This window comes from Nyctibius grandis, chromosome 2 (genome assembly GCF_013368605.1).
Source record: "Nyctibius grandis isolate bNycGra1 chromosome 2, bNycGra1.pri, whole genome shotgun sequence".
Taxonomy (NCBI): domain Eukaryota; kingdom Metazoa; phylum Chordata; class Aves; order Nyctibiiformes; family Nyctibiidae; genus Nyctibius; species Nyctibius grandis.
Window position 1 is genome coordinate 55,693,863 of NC_090659.1, and position 18,497 is coordinate 55,712,359.

At 37.2% G+C, this 18,497-nt stretch overlaps 1 protein-coding gene across 1 annotated transcript in view; it reads left to right on the top strand.

Annotated features, from left to right (window-relative positions):
- The window catches only part of GCC2 (GRIP and coiled-coil domain containing 2), a 28,624-nt gene extending 11,723 nt beyond the window's left edge, over nucleotides 1–16,901 (top strand). Inside the window, exons 10-23 of the mRNA XM_068425154.1 lie at nucleotides 1,432–1,551; nucleotides 2,966–3,130; nucleotides 3,507–3,611; nucleotides 4,035–4,197; nucleotides 4,753–4,853; nucleotides 4,981–5,058; nucleotides 5,757–5,894; nucleotides 8,504–8,625; nucleotides 10,426–10,602; nucleotides 12,099–12,316; nucleotides 12,986–13,180; nucleotides 14,002–14,141; nucleotides 14,994–15,195; nucleotides 16,340–16,901. Of these exons, the coding sequence (XP_068281255.1) occupies nucleotides 1,432–1,551; nucleotides 2,966–3,130; nucleotides 3,507–3,611; nucleotides 4,035–4,197; nucleotides 4,753–4,853; nucleotides 4,981–5,058; nucleotides 5,757–5,894; nucleotides 8,504–8,625; nucleotides 10,426–10,602; nucleotides 12,099–12,316; nucleotides 12,986–13,180; nucleotides 14,002–14,141; nucleotides 14,994–15,195; nucleotides 16,340–16,410 (1,995 nt within the window). The 3' untranslated portion in view covers nucleotides 16,411–16,901. The remainder of the gene's footprint in view (nucleotides 1–1,431; nucleotides 1,552–2,965; nucleotides 3,131–3,506; nucleotides 3,612–4,034; nucleotides 4,198–4,752; nucleotides 4,854–4,980; nucleotides 5,059–5,756; nucleotides 5,895–8,503; nucleotides 8,626–10,425; nucleotides 10,603–12,098; nucleotides 12,317–12,985; nucleotides 13,181–14,001; nucleotides 14,142–14,993; nucleotides 15,196–16,339) is intronic.
- Nucleotides 16,902–18,497: the final 1,596 nt, after the last annotated feature.

Below are 18,497 nucleotides of genomic sequence, written 5' to 3' on the forward strand. Positions count from 1 at the left end.
GGAGGCAGGGCTTCTGTTCAGAGAGACAGAGACAAATGTGAGGAATGGACTGACCGAAACCTTTTGAAGTTCAGCAAAGACAGATGCAAAGTTCTTCATGTGGGAGAGAGGAACTCCTTGATACAAGCTGAAGAGTGTGGCTGCTGAAATGCATTTCAAGGTTTTGTAGGCAGTGCACTGAGAATGAGAAAACTGTTCTTGTACCAAAGGTAGCTGCAGCATCCTGGGCTGCAAGAACAGGAAAACAGCTAGTAGGTCAAGGGAAGTCATTATCTCTCTTTGGTCAGCACTCCCATGAAGGTGAAGGTTCTAGAGAATAAGTGTTATGAGGAGCGGCTGGGGGAGCTGGGGTTGTTTAGTCTGGAGAAAAGGAGGCTCAGGGGAGACCTTATCGCTCTCTACAACTACCTGAAAGGAGGTTGTAGCGAGGTGGATGTTGGTCTCTTCTCCCAAGTAACAAGCGATAGGACAAGAGGAAACTGCCTCAGGTTGTGCCAGGGGAGGTTTAGATTGGATATCAGGAAAAATTTCTTCACTGAAAGGGTTGTCAAGCATTGGAACAGACTGCTCAGGGAAGTGGTGGAGTCACCATCCCTGGAGGTATTTAAAAGACATGTAGATGTGGTCCTTAGGGACATGGTTTAGTGGTGGACTTGGCAGTGCTAGATTAACAGTTGGACTCAATGATCTTAAGGGTCTTTTCCAACCTAAATGATTTTACGACATCACTGAGAGTATTGCAACCAGTCTCGGTTCCTCCTTCTTCCCCCAAATACAAGAAAGACATGGATAACCTGAAGTGATTTCAGTGGAGGGTGACCAGGATCATCAGGGACTGGAATAAGTGATGTACAAGGCTGAGAAATTGCTCAGCCTGGAGAGGACTTCAAAGGGACATAACAGCAGCCTTCCAGTACCTACAAAGGCATTATAAAGGAAATAGTCAGGTTATTAATGGTGGTGCAAGATGAGGGACAGTAGTCCTAAATTGAAATGAGAGATTCTGACTGAATACATGGATAAACATTTTTACCCTATGAGGATGGTTGAGGTTTGGAATAGGTTGCCCAGAGGTGTAATACCATCTCCATCCTTGGAAGCAGGTCCTTGGAAAGACCTGACTGGACAAAGCTCTGAGCAACCTGATCTGATCTCACTGCTGACCCTGCTTTAAGCATGAGGTTGAATGTAGACCTCCTGAGGTCTTTTCCAACCTGAATTATTCTCAAATTTCATGAACTGAAAAGGCTTTTTGCCAGAGCCTGTAATGGAACAATAGCTTTCATTTCATTTCATTCTGATATTTCGGATATTGCGGTAAGACAACTCATATGCTGAAATATTAGGAAGATAATACGCATCTGAGGTATAGAATGTGCTTATGCAATGCATATTGTAAAAAATGATGGTTTTGTGTTTGTGTATGTTAAGAATCTTCTGATGGAATATGATAAGCAAGGAGAACAGCTGGATTCTGAAAAAGGCAGAGCAAATAATCTTGAACGTCAGATGGATGACATCACAAGACAGCTACAGGTGTCGTTGCAGCAGGTCAGTTCTGTATGTGTGTCTGATCTGTTGATAATTACAGTAAAAATTATTTTACCTATTGAGTGTAAGTTTTATTCTTGTAATTGTTACTGTATATAGTTTCATAACCTAAGTGCATTTTGGATAGTGACTTGAAATTCAGAGGGTTTTTCTTTTTCAATATCTGATATCTCATCTGGGCTGTGACAAAGGTAAATATATCTAGAACATCTGGCTTTTTCAATTGAAAGGGTTTAATTTACCCCAGGTCAACTCACAGAAAAGAGCAGGTGATCACCTCTGGCTTGGTTTGGACATAGAACTCTGCTGCATATACCGGATATAAAAACAAAGTATCAAACTTGCACTATTTCTCTGATTTCACACCTACACTTCTCATGAAGTACAGGAACCTTTTATATTTTTTTCCTTCTGTTTCTTAGACAAAATGTAGTTTTGTTATTTAATCAACAGAGTGTTTAAACATACTAAATAAATTACGGCTTTTTGCATCGTTCACAGGGATGAGACTTTAGGATGCATTGTAGAGTACTATAGTGGCATTCAGAAGAGTCTAAGATGGTAATTAAGCAGCTGTGAGACACATTTTTGCAGAGCTAACTGCAATGGGTTTGGGATTTAGGTTTTAAACTCCCAGGCCCCATACATGATTACACTGAAGATCCACCTAGGCCACCGTTTCCTTATAAACAGAAGCTAGTAGTGAATAGCGTAGGAAGAAATGACAAATAGTAGCATATATTCTGCTGATTATGCAGGCATTGAATTTTTCAAGTTTGCTATGAAGTATTTTGTAAATAAAAACACTGTTTAGGTAATTGGCAGCTTCTTTCACTTATACTTCATTCTTAATCTGCATAATATAGACCAACATAAAACATTGAAGATGTCAAAATTAAATCTGTTAAAATCATTGCAAAAATAGCCCAGATACAGGAGAAGTTCTTACTATGTACTGATATGATCTCGTTGAAGGCTTGATGGTGCTGCAGTTAAAACGTTTTTAGCAATTAATAGTATGATCATTTATTTATAAATACAGCAGCTGTATTTGAAGTGGGACAATAAGTACTCAAACGTTGTGTATTATTGAGGGAGGAAGGTGGTTCTTGCAGAAAGCATAAATGTTGGGGTATTTGTTTCCAGTTTTTTTGTAATTCTAGCCATCTTACAGAAAGCTGGGCAAATGAACTCTGAATAAAATGATCAAATTGTGCTAGTGACTTTAATTTAACCTATTTCTTATTCTGGTTTAAAACAATTAAGATGGACAAGACTCATCTGTAGGAGTGTTGTTTGTAAGGGAGTTGGATAGAAACCGATATTTGTTTTTTAAATATAGACAGTATCTTATCTGTCAAAGTTGCACACAAATTCAGCTTACACTTTTATCTTTTGACTGTGATCATTTCAGCATGATCAGTTATGCTCTGCTAATGAAGACCTCCTGGCTCGTGTTGAAACACTGCAACATAATGCTAAGCTGCTGGAAGCTCAGATACTGGAGATACAAAGAGCCAAGACAAAGGCTGACAAAGAACTAGAAGCTGAAAAGCTTCTAAAAGAACAGAAAACAAAGGTAGTACTCTGTAGAGATGGTGAATGGGCTGAAGCATTACTTTCACTGGATGTGACTTCTGTTAGACCTTTGTAAACTGTGTTTTTATAGAACAAGTTCCATACTTTCTCTTCTTGTTATTTGACTCGGTCTTTTTTGAAGACTTGGTCTGTTCATTGAAAGAACTTTGCAAGGCTGTTACTTAGAGTGACATTGTTACAGAATGTGAAAAACACTTCATAATCTTCTGGGCTTTTCTTTGGTTGCCAGTGATTTCCTAAAAAAGGAATCAATTATCTTTGTACAACCTAAGTGTGTGTGTGTGTGTATATCTGTAAATAGATGCTGACATTATTTTGAAATTGGACTGCATAATTGAGACGTATTTAAATTTCAGGAACATAATGGTGCTCTCCGAGAAATGGAGGAGCTTCAGATGCAACTCCAGAAGGAAAAGAAACATCTGCAGAAGACTATGCAAGAACTAGAGCTGGCCAGAAAGGTAGAATTGCTGTTCATGTTAGTGCTTAATGGACTGCCAAAGATTTTGGCCCATCTTGCTGTGTTGAATGCCTCCCTTTCTGTTCTGAGGATTTTAAAGCCCAAAGTTTGCAAAAGGGAAAACATGAGGGCTTTTACCCCTGGTTTTGTGTTTGGAGAGCTGATGTATACTTTTGGGTTTGGGGTTTCTTTCTTGTTTGTTTGTTTGTTTGTTTTGGCTGGGGTTATGTGGCCTGTCATGAGTAGAAATAGGAATAGAATTCAGATGTCTGGAAACCTGATGCATGGGTGTTGCTTGTGGATAGGGATAATTATAAACTTTTTGTTAGATGGACAATATAGTTTTTTAATATAATTAAGGAAAAAAAAATTATAGCAGCCAAGGCAGATCGTAAGCTGTAACTGCCTTCTGTGTAACTTGCAGGATGCTCAAAAGAGTACACTGATGGATATGGAAATAGCTGATTATGAAAGGCTAGTAAAAGAACTTAATCAGAAGATTACTGATAAAGACGGCAGAATAGAAGATCTTGAGCAAGAGACGGGGATTCAGAAACAGAAGCAAGAGACCCTACAGGAAGAAATAAGTGAGTAAACTATAAACAGCAAGAGTCACTATGGTATAGTTAGTAATGATAAAAAGTACAATTCAGAAACAATTTCTCAGGTCAATGAGTGAGAGTAAGGTTTGCAGGGGATACTAAACAGTTAACATAGTCAAAATTACTTTTCCATAAAGGAAACTTTACTAGGTTTTCAGTGACTTAATCTAGTATTCAGCAAATAAAAGCCCAATTGCCTGCCCGATAAACTGTGTTTCTTACCTGATGAAGTTAATCGTAAGTTCTGAAAGTTCATTACTGACAAGGGTTTTCATTCTGACATACCACACTCACAAAACTTTACTAGTTAGCGTGTGGTTAAAAATTTCATTTCTTCCTGTCCTTAAGTGTTAAGTCTTAAAGCAATTTAATTTCTTTGAAGATCTTTGTGGTACCTGGAAATAGGATACTAAACTTACTGTAAGCTACTTGTTTGCAGCTCTTAAATCTGTCAGAATTTGCTTCAATATTTTCCAATATTTTTAAGCAAATATAGGAGGGGAAGTTTCCTTTGCATGTAACTGCTGTTTTCTGCATTAGAGTCACTTCAGTCGACTATGCAACAGGATGAGGAAAGAAATGCCAAGATAAAACAACTCCTGGTGAAAACCAAAAAAGAACTGGCTGATTCAAAACAGGCTGTAAGTCCAGATGTTAATGACTGTGTATTCCATTTTTAAGCTAACTTTTAAAAAACGGGCTGGTAGCTGAATTATTAAGTTGCTGAGGTTTGAGATTTTTTAATAACCAGCTAATTTTATCGTGCAGGAAAATGACCAGCTAGTGTTGCAGGCATCATTAAAAGGGGAACTGGAAGCCAGTCAACAGCAAGTGGAAGCCTATAAGGCAAGAAACTTCATTTTTTTGTTAGTATAAGGTTTCTTATTTAAGTAATAAGGGTGTGATTTGTACTGGGCGGATGGAATATAGGCTGAAGAATGAAAAGGTGTTATTTTTACTACTACATCACTGGTTCTTTTTCTTAAATGAATTTTGTCTGTTTGCGGCTTTCCCCAAATATTTCCCCTGTGATGTTCTTTAAACAGGTTTACCCTTCCTCGTTCCTCTTTCCTTTCCCTTTCCACCAAAAGAGAGGACTGTAGTTTGAAGCTTGTAACTGGGATATGTTTTAAAATAATTTATTTAAAAATGGAAGTTGCTCAGTTTAAAAACAGAAGAATGCAACATTGTCAGCAAAAATCTTAAGTGTTGTCCATTTGTATAAATATTGTTGGTTGGGCAGAATAGGAATTGAATGTAATGAAAGGTAGCAGGAAAGGGAGAGGGGTTGGCTTTCTTAAATGCTGCCACCCCACTACTGTAATTTTATCTTCAATTCTCTCTTTAAACAACATAATACATTTTAAAAATTAAGTACATGGTAACCCATGTCTATTTTTATTCTATTTTTATTGGATTTTAATTTTATATTCATCAGTTCTGTGCAGGAACTACTGTAGTAGAATCCTGTTCTCTGTGGCATGTCTCCTTGGAGAGCGAAGAAAAAATTTTGTCATAGTGAAGTTTTCAACTGACTTTTTCAGATTCAAGTGGCTGTACTAACATCAGAAAAGCATAAAATTCAGGAACACCTGCGAACTTCTTCGGAGCAACACCAGCGTACGTTGAGTGCTTACCAGCAAAAAATTGCAACCTTGCAAGAAGAGTGCAGAGCAGCCCAGGTACTCTAGTGGAAGAAGTAATGTCAGAGACTTTAGAAGGAAGATTTACTGCACTCTCTGTCTGCTTCTCTAAAAATATTTTTGCAGATCTTTCACTGTTCTCTTTTTGTCTGTCAAGAATTGGGAATTATCCCAGTGCTTAATGTATTTGAGTGGTGGTATAGAGGACAAGCCAGACTCTGTCCTTGTTGTCATGTGTCCCTTGTGGTGGGACGTCTGGACTGCACTCTTAAAGGGAAAACCTTGTGGTGGTAGTGAGGAGTCGGAGTTTATTTAAGATTATCAGCAAGTATACACTGCGGGAAAAAGAGATGTCTTTAAACAAAAAAGGAATATAATTTGGTCCATATAAAAGCAGTTAACACAAGTACCACTTAAAAAAAAAAAAAAAAAAAAAAACAAAAAAACCAAACCTGTGAAAATACGTATTTGCAAGCACCTTTTAATATAGTGCTATATGAGCAACTTCTTAATTGGCAGCTGAGCTACATGTGAAACTGACACTATTGCTGAGGTGGTTATTATTTCTGGGTTTTTGTTGATAAGACACTGTGTTATATCTTCCTGGAATCTAGTGTTGGCATTGGAGACAGACAGATTCAGAATATAGTAGGACTGTGTTGTGTTTAACCCCAGCCGGCAGCTAAGCCCCACGCAGCCGCTCAGTCACTCCCCCTCAGTGAGATAGGGGAGAGAATCAGAAGAGTAAAAGTGAGAAAACTTGTGGTTTGAGATAAAGACAGTTTAATAGGTAAAGCAAAAGCAGCGCATGCAAGCAAACCAAAACAAGGAATTCATTCACTGCTTCCCATCAGCAGGCAGGTGTTCAGCAATCTCCAGGAAAGCAGGGCTCCATCACGCGTAACTGTTACTTGGGAAAACAAATGCCATCACTCTGAACGCCCCCCCCCTTCCTTCTTCTTCCCCCAGCTTTATATGCTGAGCATGACGTCATACGGTATGGAATATCCCTTTGATCAGTTGGGGTCGGCTGTCCCAGCTGTGTCCCCTCCCAGCTTCTTGTGCACCCCCAGCCTACTTGCTGGTGGTGTGGTGTGAGAAACAGAAAAGGCCTTGACTCTGTGTAAGCCCTGCTCAGCAATAACTAAAACATCCCTGTGTTATCAACACTGTTTTCAGCACAAATCCAAAACATAGCCATACCAGCTACTGCAAAGAAAATTACCTCTATCCCAGACAAAATCAGCTCAGACTGTTATGTTCAAACTATCTTTATGGAGATTACTGCACCACAGTATGGCCCCTTTTGTATGATAGGTGTGCATCCTGCAGATAAGTAACAGTTGAAGCAGCCCTCTCAAAAAACTTCTAAATTTTAAAAGGTGAACTGAAATGGACAAACTTTGTGGTGGCTGCTAGAGGAGGCTTGCTCGAGTCATACTGGTAGATATGGATCATGGTTTTACAAATGCATTCTTCATAACTAGGGACTTATGGTACCTATCAGTGGTGACTTGCTCCTTGATTGGTGTAGATCTTCCATGATGGCATGGCTTGAAGCTGTTGGAAGATTAGCCTTCCTTTTTAGGTGCCCTACACCTACAAAATAGATATTATTACAAGGTTATTAACAAAGGAAAATTCTGTCTAAAGGAAAGGTGGACACCAAAGCAGATACTAGGTTAGAAGGCAAAGGTCATGCTGACATTTAAGGCTGTGTACCTGAGGACTTAGGAATATTCTAGGTCACATAGTTTGACTGGAAGAAAAGAGAAGAATTAATTTAAAGAAAATGCCCAGAAATCTTACAGACTCCAGAAAAGCTGGAGCAGTGGCTAGTCAGGGTCAGCACTGTGGAATTTCACTCACCGGTTCAGCTGAAGAGAAGCTTTGCAAAGTCCTCCTCTTGAAGATGAGAGCATCTCAGTCATCTTAAGGATGAATAACGAATCCATTAGTTTCTCCTAAGATGCAAGAATGAAAACTTGCATCTGTGTTTTCTCAGAAAAATATATAACATGAGTACTTGAAGGATGGGAATAATTCTTGCTGTATAGTGTAGTCAAGGATGAAGCTACTATGTTGTAAGGTAGTTTTCTGGATGTCCACAGAAACTCATGTATCAGCTGAGTTTGGAAGAGAAGACAGAACAAACACTCTTGCAATCAATTAGAATATTGTATCTTGTGCTGTGTATTACCATTACAAGACTGACTTAGCTCCTGAAAGTTATGTATAACTTTAAGGCATGTTAGATTTTTGTCACCTGTGTAGTATAAAAGGAGAACAGATTTATCCCTTTTTTTTTTCCTTCACCTTTGCCTTCATTAAAAGCCGTTTGATAGAACCCCTTGCTTGTGCATCTCTGGAATGCAATTTTTGAATTTGCAAGTATTCTTTCTTTTCTTGAATACTGGTATGTTGAAAATCAGTGTCTCTTTTAAGTTTCATATTTTATGATATTCAGTTAAAGTCTAAAGAAACATGATCCGTTATGGTAGTCACAATTTTAATTATCCATTTAAAAGAAGGAAATGCTACAGGTGGTTCTTTGGGTTTTTTCAGTGTCAGATGCGTTTCATTTTAGAGAAATAAGGGAGCAATAGTCAACAGCATAACTTATTAAGGGTTTGTTTTCTATGTGATAGGCTGAACAAGCATCTGTTACATCTGAATTCGAGAGCTACAAAGTCCGTGTTCATAATGTTCTAAAACAGCAAAAGAATAAATCTGCTGCTCAGACAGAATCTGAGGGAGCCAAGCAAGAAAGGTAAAAGTAAAATTTTTATATGCATACAGAAAAATACTGATACTCAAGTTACTGTGCTTGCCTTTGCTCATTTCTGACCAACAAGCAAGTTCCACTGTTTAACTCTTTGCTTGAATAAGGAAAATATCGGAAGGGAGGCAGTTGGCTTCCCCAGTTACTTTGTTTTTTTTTTTAAAAAAAAAAAGCTCTTTATTTCTATAAACTTTTATCTGATCTGTAATCTAACTGTGGCTCTACCTATCTGAATAGAAGAAAGATCATCAGGTTGTACTATGGTGGTACTATGTTAGTTTCTAATTCCTTGATTGGCCTTTTCTAACATTTGCTTCTGTGTAGATCACCTGTTGTTACAGTCAGAGGGAGAAGTAAGGTGTTAGGAAGGTTCTCATGATTCTTACAAGCAGAAATTAGCCAGCATCGTCTGTGTGGACTTGACATGTCATTGTCTCTGACATAAAGTATTGCAGCAAACCGCCATTTCCAACCAAGAAGAAAAGAACAGATTGGTACTGTTCAGCTTAGCTCACTTTGAACTTTTTCTGGAAGGAATGGTTTAGTGTGGCTAAAGCTTTGGCTGCCAATTCAGTCATCAGTTCCAGCAGATTTACAAAATACTGTAGTCTTATCAGCTGTTATAAGAGGAAAGACTGCCAAAAAAGCTACACTGCCAGAAGTTCCCTGAAAATCATTTAAGTATAGTTGTAAGCCAGGTATATTCAGATTCACGTCAGAAAATGTCTGAACCCACTGCAAAAGTACATCGGTTTCTGTAAGTTATAAGCTATTGATAGCTGCCCTTGGTGACAGGCTGGGCGTTCATGTGTGAGATGTCAGAAGTCGTTTCTGACACAGCTCTTAAACCAGTACATGCAATTGCTGCTGAAAATCCACCAGAGGGAGACTTGTGCTTTGGAAGAGGACTTTGTGTTTGTGGTTTGTTCGTTTTTTTTTTTTAAATAGAGCTACCCCTTCTTTTCTTTGAAGCAAGCACACTGCAAGAGTCGCATTTCTTTCTCTCTCCTTTTTGCAGAATTTTGAGAAGTTCTGGTATTGTTAGGTTTTTGTGAAAGAGGGCCACCTTAGAAACAAAATGGACAAGTAATCAAGCAATAAACAGATGGCAAATAGTTTTCAAAGAAATGATTTACAAGTATCAACTCAAAGGGTTAATGAGATACAGTTCATGAGATAATAGAGATGTCTGCATATATAAATACAGAAAGCATAAAAGGAGAATATGTGTGACTTAAGACTTTTTCCTCCTGGTATATCTGATTTTGATGTATTTCTGTTCAACAGAGTTTATCTGTTTTTATGCATTGATGTTGCTTTCTAGTCCTTTGCTCAAAATCTCCTCCAACCATTTGTCTCCTGTATTCAGTCTCATTGAACTGATGAGTATTTACTAAACAAACAAAAAAACCTCCACCACATTAAAGAAGAAATTGTTTCTCCCATTTGCATCCCACATATTATTCTCCTTCTGTCTTGTTCCTCCAAATCAGCTTGAAGTAGAAAGTGGTAGTCACACTTCCACACTTTCTAGCCCAATAGTTACGTTCCCAGCAGTTCAGATAGGACATGATAAACGTATTTGTACTTATATTGAAAAACAAGCAGAACTTTCCTCATTATTTCTGCTGCAGTCACATTCTAAGATTCTTTTGGTCATGGTGCTGTATTGATTTAATTAATAGCAATTTGGATCAGCTATCCAAAATGTTGTGGATATAATACAGGTTCTGAAACAATATAATTCTTTATAAATGTATGTTGTTTATTTCTTTTTTCCTCTTGTAGAGAACAGTTGGAAATGGTGATAGATCAACTTAAAGTTAAGCTGCAAGATGCTCAGCATAATTCACAGATGAATGCATCCGAGCTCCAGGCATTGCAGTCTGAACACGACACCCTGCTGGAAAGACACAATAAGATGCTGCAAGAGACTGTTGCAAAAGAGGCAGAACTCCGTGAAAAGTATGGTCTGCTGATGAATAGATATAGATATTTTATTTTGTGTGAACTTTAAGGGCTGGGCATGCAGTGGCCTATAACTGTACTTCCCAATGAAAGGGAAGTTCAAGGAAACTTTAACTTTCAAAGTTAAAGGAATTTTCAAAACGATTGTTAGCTATTTTTCATCAGCCTTCAGAAACTTTCATCAGTTTCTGCAATGAAAACAAAGTAGTAGCTGATCAGGGAATTTGAGATTTCTGCCATATTTCTACCTGTTAACTGTCAAGTTTAAAAATTAACCTTTCTTAAGCGCGTTGACTGTTTTTAAGTCCAATGCTCAGCACTACGTTTGTGTTGGACTGCTCAACTAAATTTTATGCATGTTTCATGTTAGAAAAATAAGGTAGTTAAGTGCAGGGCAGACAATTTCACTGATAAAATATCCAGTCCTGCATCCACCCAAGTGCCTTTCTTACAGAAAGTACTGGTTTTTAAGTCTATGCTTGCCACAATGTTAATGTGCTATTTCTTTCAAAATGAAAGGAATCTGTTTAATCTGTATTACTTTTTGAAAAAGTACCTAATACTTGAGCTCTTCAAAAAGGGTCTTTCCTTGCCTTTTCTTCTCCATTTAGGGTACAAAGGAGTTCACATGAAATATTCATTAGAAACTACAGCTTAGTATTAGGAACTGTTGACTTCTTGTCTCTTATCTTTGTACTGTTTTTTCTGTTCCCGATAGCCACATGATTATTCATTGTAATCAACTAAATTATGTCCTTCTGCATTTTTCTGCAAATAAGCTATATCACAGTAGGTTTCCTTTGTACCCAGAGAGACTAGCTCTTTGCTACTCTGGCTATATTTAAGTTTGTATGCTTATAAGAGCAAGTCCTATGCTTAGTCTTTCCATACATGCACTTGTTTAATTGCTTGTGACAATTTTGTCTTGCTTCTGGAGTACCTCCAAACCAACTACAATTGATGTGTTACTGACGTTTTTCTTGCTAACAACTACACTCTTCTACCCTCTTTTGCACTGAGAGTTGAAGCTTAAAAAAATAAACTTAGCTTCTTAGAAACTTATATTTTCAGAAGTCCTGCATAAGTGTTTGGTAAATAAATGTTAAAGGAAGTGGAGTATAAGGTAAGTGTCCTGCCCTGTATGACACTATAAACAGTCATATTGCAATTTTAGAATTTAAGAATGTTTAGACCACAGTGTCTCTAATACTTTCATTTTTTCCCAAAGATGTGTGAATTTTGTTTTCTGAAATAGAAATCAAGAGTTTATATAGCACAGTGCACTCATATGATAGGTAATAAGTGGAACTTTCTCAGTCTTAGATTTTCCCTGCAAAAAGAGGAATTTAAATGGAAAAAAAGTTGCACGGTCATTCTAAGGTAATCATACACACAAAAATTGAAAGCTACTGTAAAGTCTAAAAATTTTCAAATGTAAAAATGACAGTGTTTTGCTGTTCATTTCTTACGTTTTGTGTGTACACTGTTTTCAGGCTCTGCACAATACAGTCTGAGAATATGGTCATGAAAACAGAGCATGCCCAGACGCTGAGTCAGCTGACAGCCCAGAACGAAGCTCTCCGGAACAATTTCAGAGATCAGGTCAGAAATCTGCAAGAAGAGCACAGGAAGACAGTAGAGACACTTCAGCAGCAGCTGTCCAGAGTAGAAGCTCAGCTCTTCCAACTCAAGAGTGAACCAAACAGTAGAGGTAACTTTCAGTCATAATACCAGGTTTTCTTGGGTTAGACACAAATTTGTGTACCTGCATCTGAATCTAGAACGTGCTTATAGTGCATGGTTCTGTAATACACCGGAAACTTCTGGAGAATGTACAGCATGCCGTATCAATCACTGATACCACTATTTTCATATCTGTAAAGTTACTAATTGGGACGTAGTTGGATATATGCCAAGCACCAGTAATGGTTTAAGAATTTACTCTTTCCATATATTACTGAAGCAGCAGGATAGTGCACACAATATTAAAACAGAATAATTTACACCTCCCACAGGAGTGGTTGAAAGAAAAGCTAATTCTGTTTTGCATTAAAAACATTTGACACTCTTGTCATAGCTACAATACATTATCAGGGAGAGCTGCATGAAGGTTTCATAGTCACTGAAATAAAAACTGCCAGTCAAGTTTGGATTTAGAAACAGGTTTTGATTGGCATGGTCATTTGGAGGTGAAAGGCTATATTTTCTATTATAAATGTTATGCCTGTTACGGGCCCGCTCTCTCTCTTTTTCTTCACCTTTCCTCCCCTTGCTTTTGAAGACTATTTTTATATACTGCTCTCCAGTTTGAGACAGTCACACCAATGCAATAGCCATATCAGTTGCATTCTGATGGCAAACATTAGTAAGTATCTTTCAGGTCCAGCTGTTTCAAATCCAGCAACGAAGAACTTAAGAGAACGGCGAAACACTGACCTTCCTGTTCTCGATGTGCACACTGTAGCTAGGGAAGAGGGAGAAGGTATGGAAACAACAGACACCGAGTCTGTTTCTTCAGCCAGCACCTATGTACCGTCCTTGGAACAACTTCTGAACTCCACGGAATCAAAACTTGGTAGGTAGAACATGTGGGTTTTTGAAGCACTTCCCTACATAAGTTGCAGAAGTTTGTGCCCTCAAAATAGCTGAGAATGTTGTGTTTTCTTGCTTTTAGGGGCAAGTCACAAGAGTGCTTAAGTGCCACTAAGTATACACTCCACTGAATTTCTGTAGAAGTTTTGTCCTTGAGTAAGAACTAACAATAAAATACTGGTACAGCTTTTAGTGATTTAAAGATTTCGTATTTGTGACTTTCTAAAGGGAAAAGACTGGATGAGCAAGTCAGTGCATAGTTACAGAACTTTTTGTATTCTAGACTAGTCTCTGCTAGAGAGACCTAAGTGTTGATTTAACTCTCATTAATGCAAGGGTAAAATGTCAGTTCATCTTAATGTGGCTTATTAAAAACTATGAATAAATTCCTGTTCTTCTAGGAAAATGAAAGCCAGCATGAAGAACAGTGTTCTAAGTGTCCCCCAAAAAAGTAGAAAAATATATGGTAGCGTCTGATCATGTTTTAAAAGTCTACTGAACACTTTGTGGAGAACTGTTGAAAATCTACATCTATGGGGAGGAAACAAGGGGTAAATTAAAACCATATATCTCGATGTACTTAGAACTGATTTGCCAATCTCCTTTTAATATACTTACATATACAAAAATAGATCACAAAACAAGCTTGCAGCAGCAGCAATGAAGCCTGTTAATTTTGCAGTCTGACTTTGCATGGATTTTCTTTCTAAGAAACTACATTAATCAAGTCCTAATGTTAAGTTAGTATAAAGTAGATGCAAGTGCTTTTTCCTTCTCTCAATTTTCTTCTCCGATTAATTGCAGAACTATCTCCGTGGCAAACAGAACTCACCAAGGATGAACTGATTCAGAAGCTAAACACAACAGCGAAGAGTGCTGATCACTTGAATGAATTACTTCGTGAATCAGAAGCAACCAATGCAATCCTAATGGAACAAATCAAGGTTAGCAGACATGCAGGAAATGTGGGGACAGCTCTAATTCCTATGGTCTGTTTCCTAGACCAAATGTTTAACACCAAAAATGTTTGAGAAAATCGCAGTCTATAAAAATGTATTGATGTAAAACTTAATTTTGGAAAGGCTTTTATTCCACATAACTAATTAGCACTTCCAGAGCTGACTTCCATTTTCTGGTTTCTTTTTTCCCCTCACAGTTTCTAGTCAGGCTGGGCGGAGGACTAAAAGCTGCTACAAAAAAACCCTCAAGAGTTTGAAAGTTCAATGTTTAGTGAAGTGCCTTTACTGCTTTCACTTAGATGAAAGCAGTAAATTCCAAGGGAAGCACTGTCTGGTTTCTCTTCCTGTAACCTCTTTTAACTGTCTTAAGTTAAAAGGAGATACATGTGCTAATAGAGTTTGATTTGATTGTACCTCCCTGAGTTTTCTGAAAACATTTTTGAGTTAACATATTCTCTAAACATGCTAAGCTTTCTTTTATAAAATGTTTCTTAATGAACAATAATATTGCTAAATCTTTGATCCACGTTGTGTATTTAACTGTTCAATTCTTACTCTTTATTACTGAAATTGATTAGTTAGTACCATATATCATTATAACTACTGCACAGATTTTATCAAAAAAAAGTGATTTTTGATCAATAAAAAGTTAATTCTGGACAACATTATCACGTGTTCAAGTTTCACTGGATTTTTGTCCAGAATATGTTGCTATGCACACACTATTCTTTTTGAAGCAAGCTGCATAATTTGCTTTTTAGCTCTTCAAAAGACCTTTGTTCAATTGCTCATTATATGAAGCAAACAATATTGCATATTTTTTTCCCTCATCTGCAGCTTCTTAAGAATGAAATAAGAAGATTGGAAAGAAATCAAGAGAGAGAAAAGTCTGTGGCTAATCTAGAATACTTGAAGAATGTTCTATTGCAGTTCATATTTCTAAAATCAGGAAGCGAGAAAGAAAGGCTGCTCCCAGTAATAGACACCATGTTGCATCTCAGCCCTGAAGAGAAGGGGAAGCTAGTTGCAATTGCCCAAGGTAGGTGGTGTTCAAAACATTGTCGCAAAAAAAGGCAAAGTGGAAATAAAGGCAACTGAAGTTCTGTGCTTTCTTTTATGTAGACATTTGAGGGAAAAATAAAGCTTAGCAGCATGCCAGTGAGCTAGCAATAAAACCATTTTGCTCTGTTGGGAAGTTACTACTCAGTTTTCAGAAAACAGAACAAATATGCAAAAATATAAATAAAATTCAGGTAAAATATAATTTCTTCTGAAACATACACGTTTTAGGAAGACGATAGTATGTTGTAAAGATTTAATGTGTTCATGTTTTGAGTAGGGTTAAAGATTTCTGTCAGTGACCTTAAAATAGCAGTTACTATAAATGAATTACTTTCTTGGCAGATGTTCTAAAAACTTATAGAAGTTAAATTAAAGTTGTCCTCTCAAGGCAGTACTGCAGATCTAATATTAGTTTCAATATATTAACTTTAAAAATTTCTTCAAGAAAATATGCTTTTCCTTTAAGAAATAAAGGAACTAGGGAAGGAAAGAAAGAGTTAAGCCTTTGCAAGAAATTAACCCAAGAGCTGACTGCATAATAACGTTCTGTCTCTGCTTCAAATACCCTGTTTGAGCATCTGTCCCCTTAAAAACACTTTTTAAGGTATTGTTTGTCACTTCTCAATAACAACCTGTAGGTTCTTATACTTCATTAGCAACTGACCTATACTTTATTTTAGAATTATTATAAAGAGTAAGTACCGTGTGTATATATAAGCACTTAAAACTCATGAACAAAATCACATGAATAAGGAAAGTGGCAAAGTACTGCATTCCATGATAGGCTTTGCATTTGGAAACATGAGATGTAAATTAAGTCCATAGCATTTTGATGTTCTTCTGGCACTCTAATGAACACTTACTGGATTTTTCTCGAGAAAGGTGATAAATGGCTTCTTTAAAACATCCTTAAGTACCCAAAGTAAAGTAGACTTAGTGATAAAATCCATGAACACATCTATGGTAGCCTGAGAGTGAGTGTTGAATGTTACCTCTGTAAAACAAGTTTACTACAGCATTTGAAAAAGGACAGAGGCGGGGGGTAAACAAGGTCATATAATCAATAATGCAATGTCTAACATAAACTTGGTTTAAAGTATGTTTTTTTCTTTCTCCTTCAGGTGAGGAAGAGAGTACCTCACGGCCCTCTGGGTGGGCTTCATACCTCCACAGCTGGTCGGGACTTCGATGAGACAGTGGAAACACTGAATCTTTAAACACATTCCACAGCTGCAAAAAGAGAAATCTTAATGTAGAACAACAATCTGTTGGTGTTGTAGCATTGAACTACAGGATTTTATTTCTGTGTGTTAGTTTCAGCTTTTTAGGCTCTTCTAAGAAAGAAGCCCTCAGTAGCTCTGAAAGACTGTCCTATATTATGCTTTGACAGCAGTGAACTTAATCCTCTTGGAAATGTTAAAGCTGATGATCAGAAGTATAATGAGAAGTGACAAATTAATTGCAAATTGCTTGAAAACAGAATTTGACAAACCTGTGACATATCATCTGATGCTGATTTAAAAACTTGATCTAATATAGTAACTGGAATAATTAGACTTTAGACTTAAAGGGTTTTGAAGTGTTTACGGTTTCTTTCACATATTTTTGTCAGCTCACTAATTTATATGGTTAGTGTTGTTCTCTGCACGTTGGAGAAATTAAAATTGAGTTATTTCCTCTCTGGTGATGCTTACAAAATGTAAGATCATTAAGAAACAGAAATAGCATTTTCTGCTTTGACTTGACTAAATTGTTTGTCTTGGTTGTATTTTTTTTTTTTTTTTCCGCAAACCCACAGAATGTAAAGGGTGCCTAAAACTATATGTGATATAATGCTCAGCACATCTGCGGCGTGGTACTGTAGTAGAGATTAATGGCGTCTATGGAAGTCTTGGGATAGTAGTCCAAGAATCAGAGGTCCTAAGCGAGCTGAAGCTTTGGGAGAAAGGGTTTAAGCTATGGCTTTTTACCCTGAGGTTCAAAGTCTGTGTTCAAGACCAGGACGAAATGTTTCGTTACTGTCATGATGCCTGTGCTTAGATGAAAAGACTACTCATACTGATGTAGTCATATTGAAGACACTAAAAGAAGGATCTGAGTCCATAGGTCTGACTCCTAACTATAACTTCTGAGAGAAAAGGACAGAACTTTTGTCAATAGATGCATCTTTTAAATGTTCTAATGATTGAAGATGTTATATCCTTCTCTTGCTTCTCTGTGTTTGCACGTGTCATTTGCACAAATCTTACACATAGATGAGAGAATCTCTGTTCCAGGTTATTGAACAGACTGTTTGAGGGTTTTTTTCCAAGAAAAATACATCTCTGCCATAGAATTACTTTTTCTATTATCAACACACCTTTTTTTTTTTAGCTTCAGTCTTCTTTTTCCCCTTTCTAGTCCACGCTGCCTTTGACCATCTTAATTTATTTGTAAATTATTAAAATGCATACACATGTTTTTAAACCCTGCTTACCTTCCAACAAGAGCCTTTCTTTTTCACTCTGTGCTGTTCTACAGTGAATCATTCCCTGGTATACATACCAATATGAAATAGTATTCTTTCTTTCCTATCTAACTTGAGGCCCTGAGGAAATGATGCTCATTCCTTAATATTACCTTATTCAGACTGAGATTAATCTGAACATAAGAACAGCAGAAAGTTAGCACACATTGAGAATAAACTGTTCAGTAACTGTGCTTTTGGTTTAATTTTTTGCTGCTTGTATATATCGCAGTACACAATCAACAAAGCCAACAGGCTTTATTTAGATATTTTATTTTCTTTCCACAGTCTTAAGCACCTTTTTTTTTTTTTTTCCTCTCCTTCCCCCTGCAATATGTGTTCTAACTGGAATCTTTATGGTTTGGGCTACCTGTGAAAACATTCTCTGTGGACTTTCAGATTGCAGAACTGATAAATGGTAGTGCGGGGATGAGCCTTTTAGGCATCTGTAGTTTGGAAATGTAGATAGCAAATACACGACTATGTTTAGGCTTTCTTGCATTTGCTTCTGAAATGATTACCGTATCTTCAACATTCACGATTTGCTCTGGATCTCGGATATTGAATTCTAACTTCTTACTCACAGCTGGATTTGGTTAATGTCACTCAAAAGAATGCCAAAAGAGAGTGACAGGAGAGATTTGAAATATGCATAAAAATAAGTGCAAGTCATTCTCCTGCTGTGATTTTAACAATGGAAGCACGTGAGTGGAAGGGTACAACTTTGTCTTACTTAGTTCAAACCCAGTTTGCAGCTGACCTGATTTAATCTC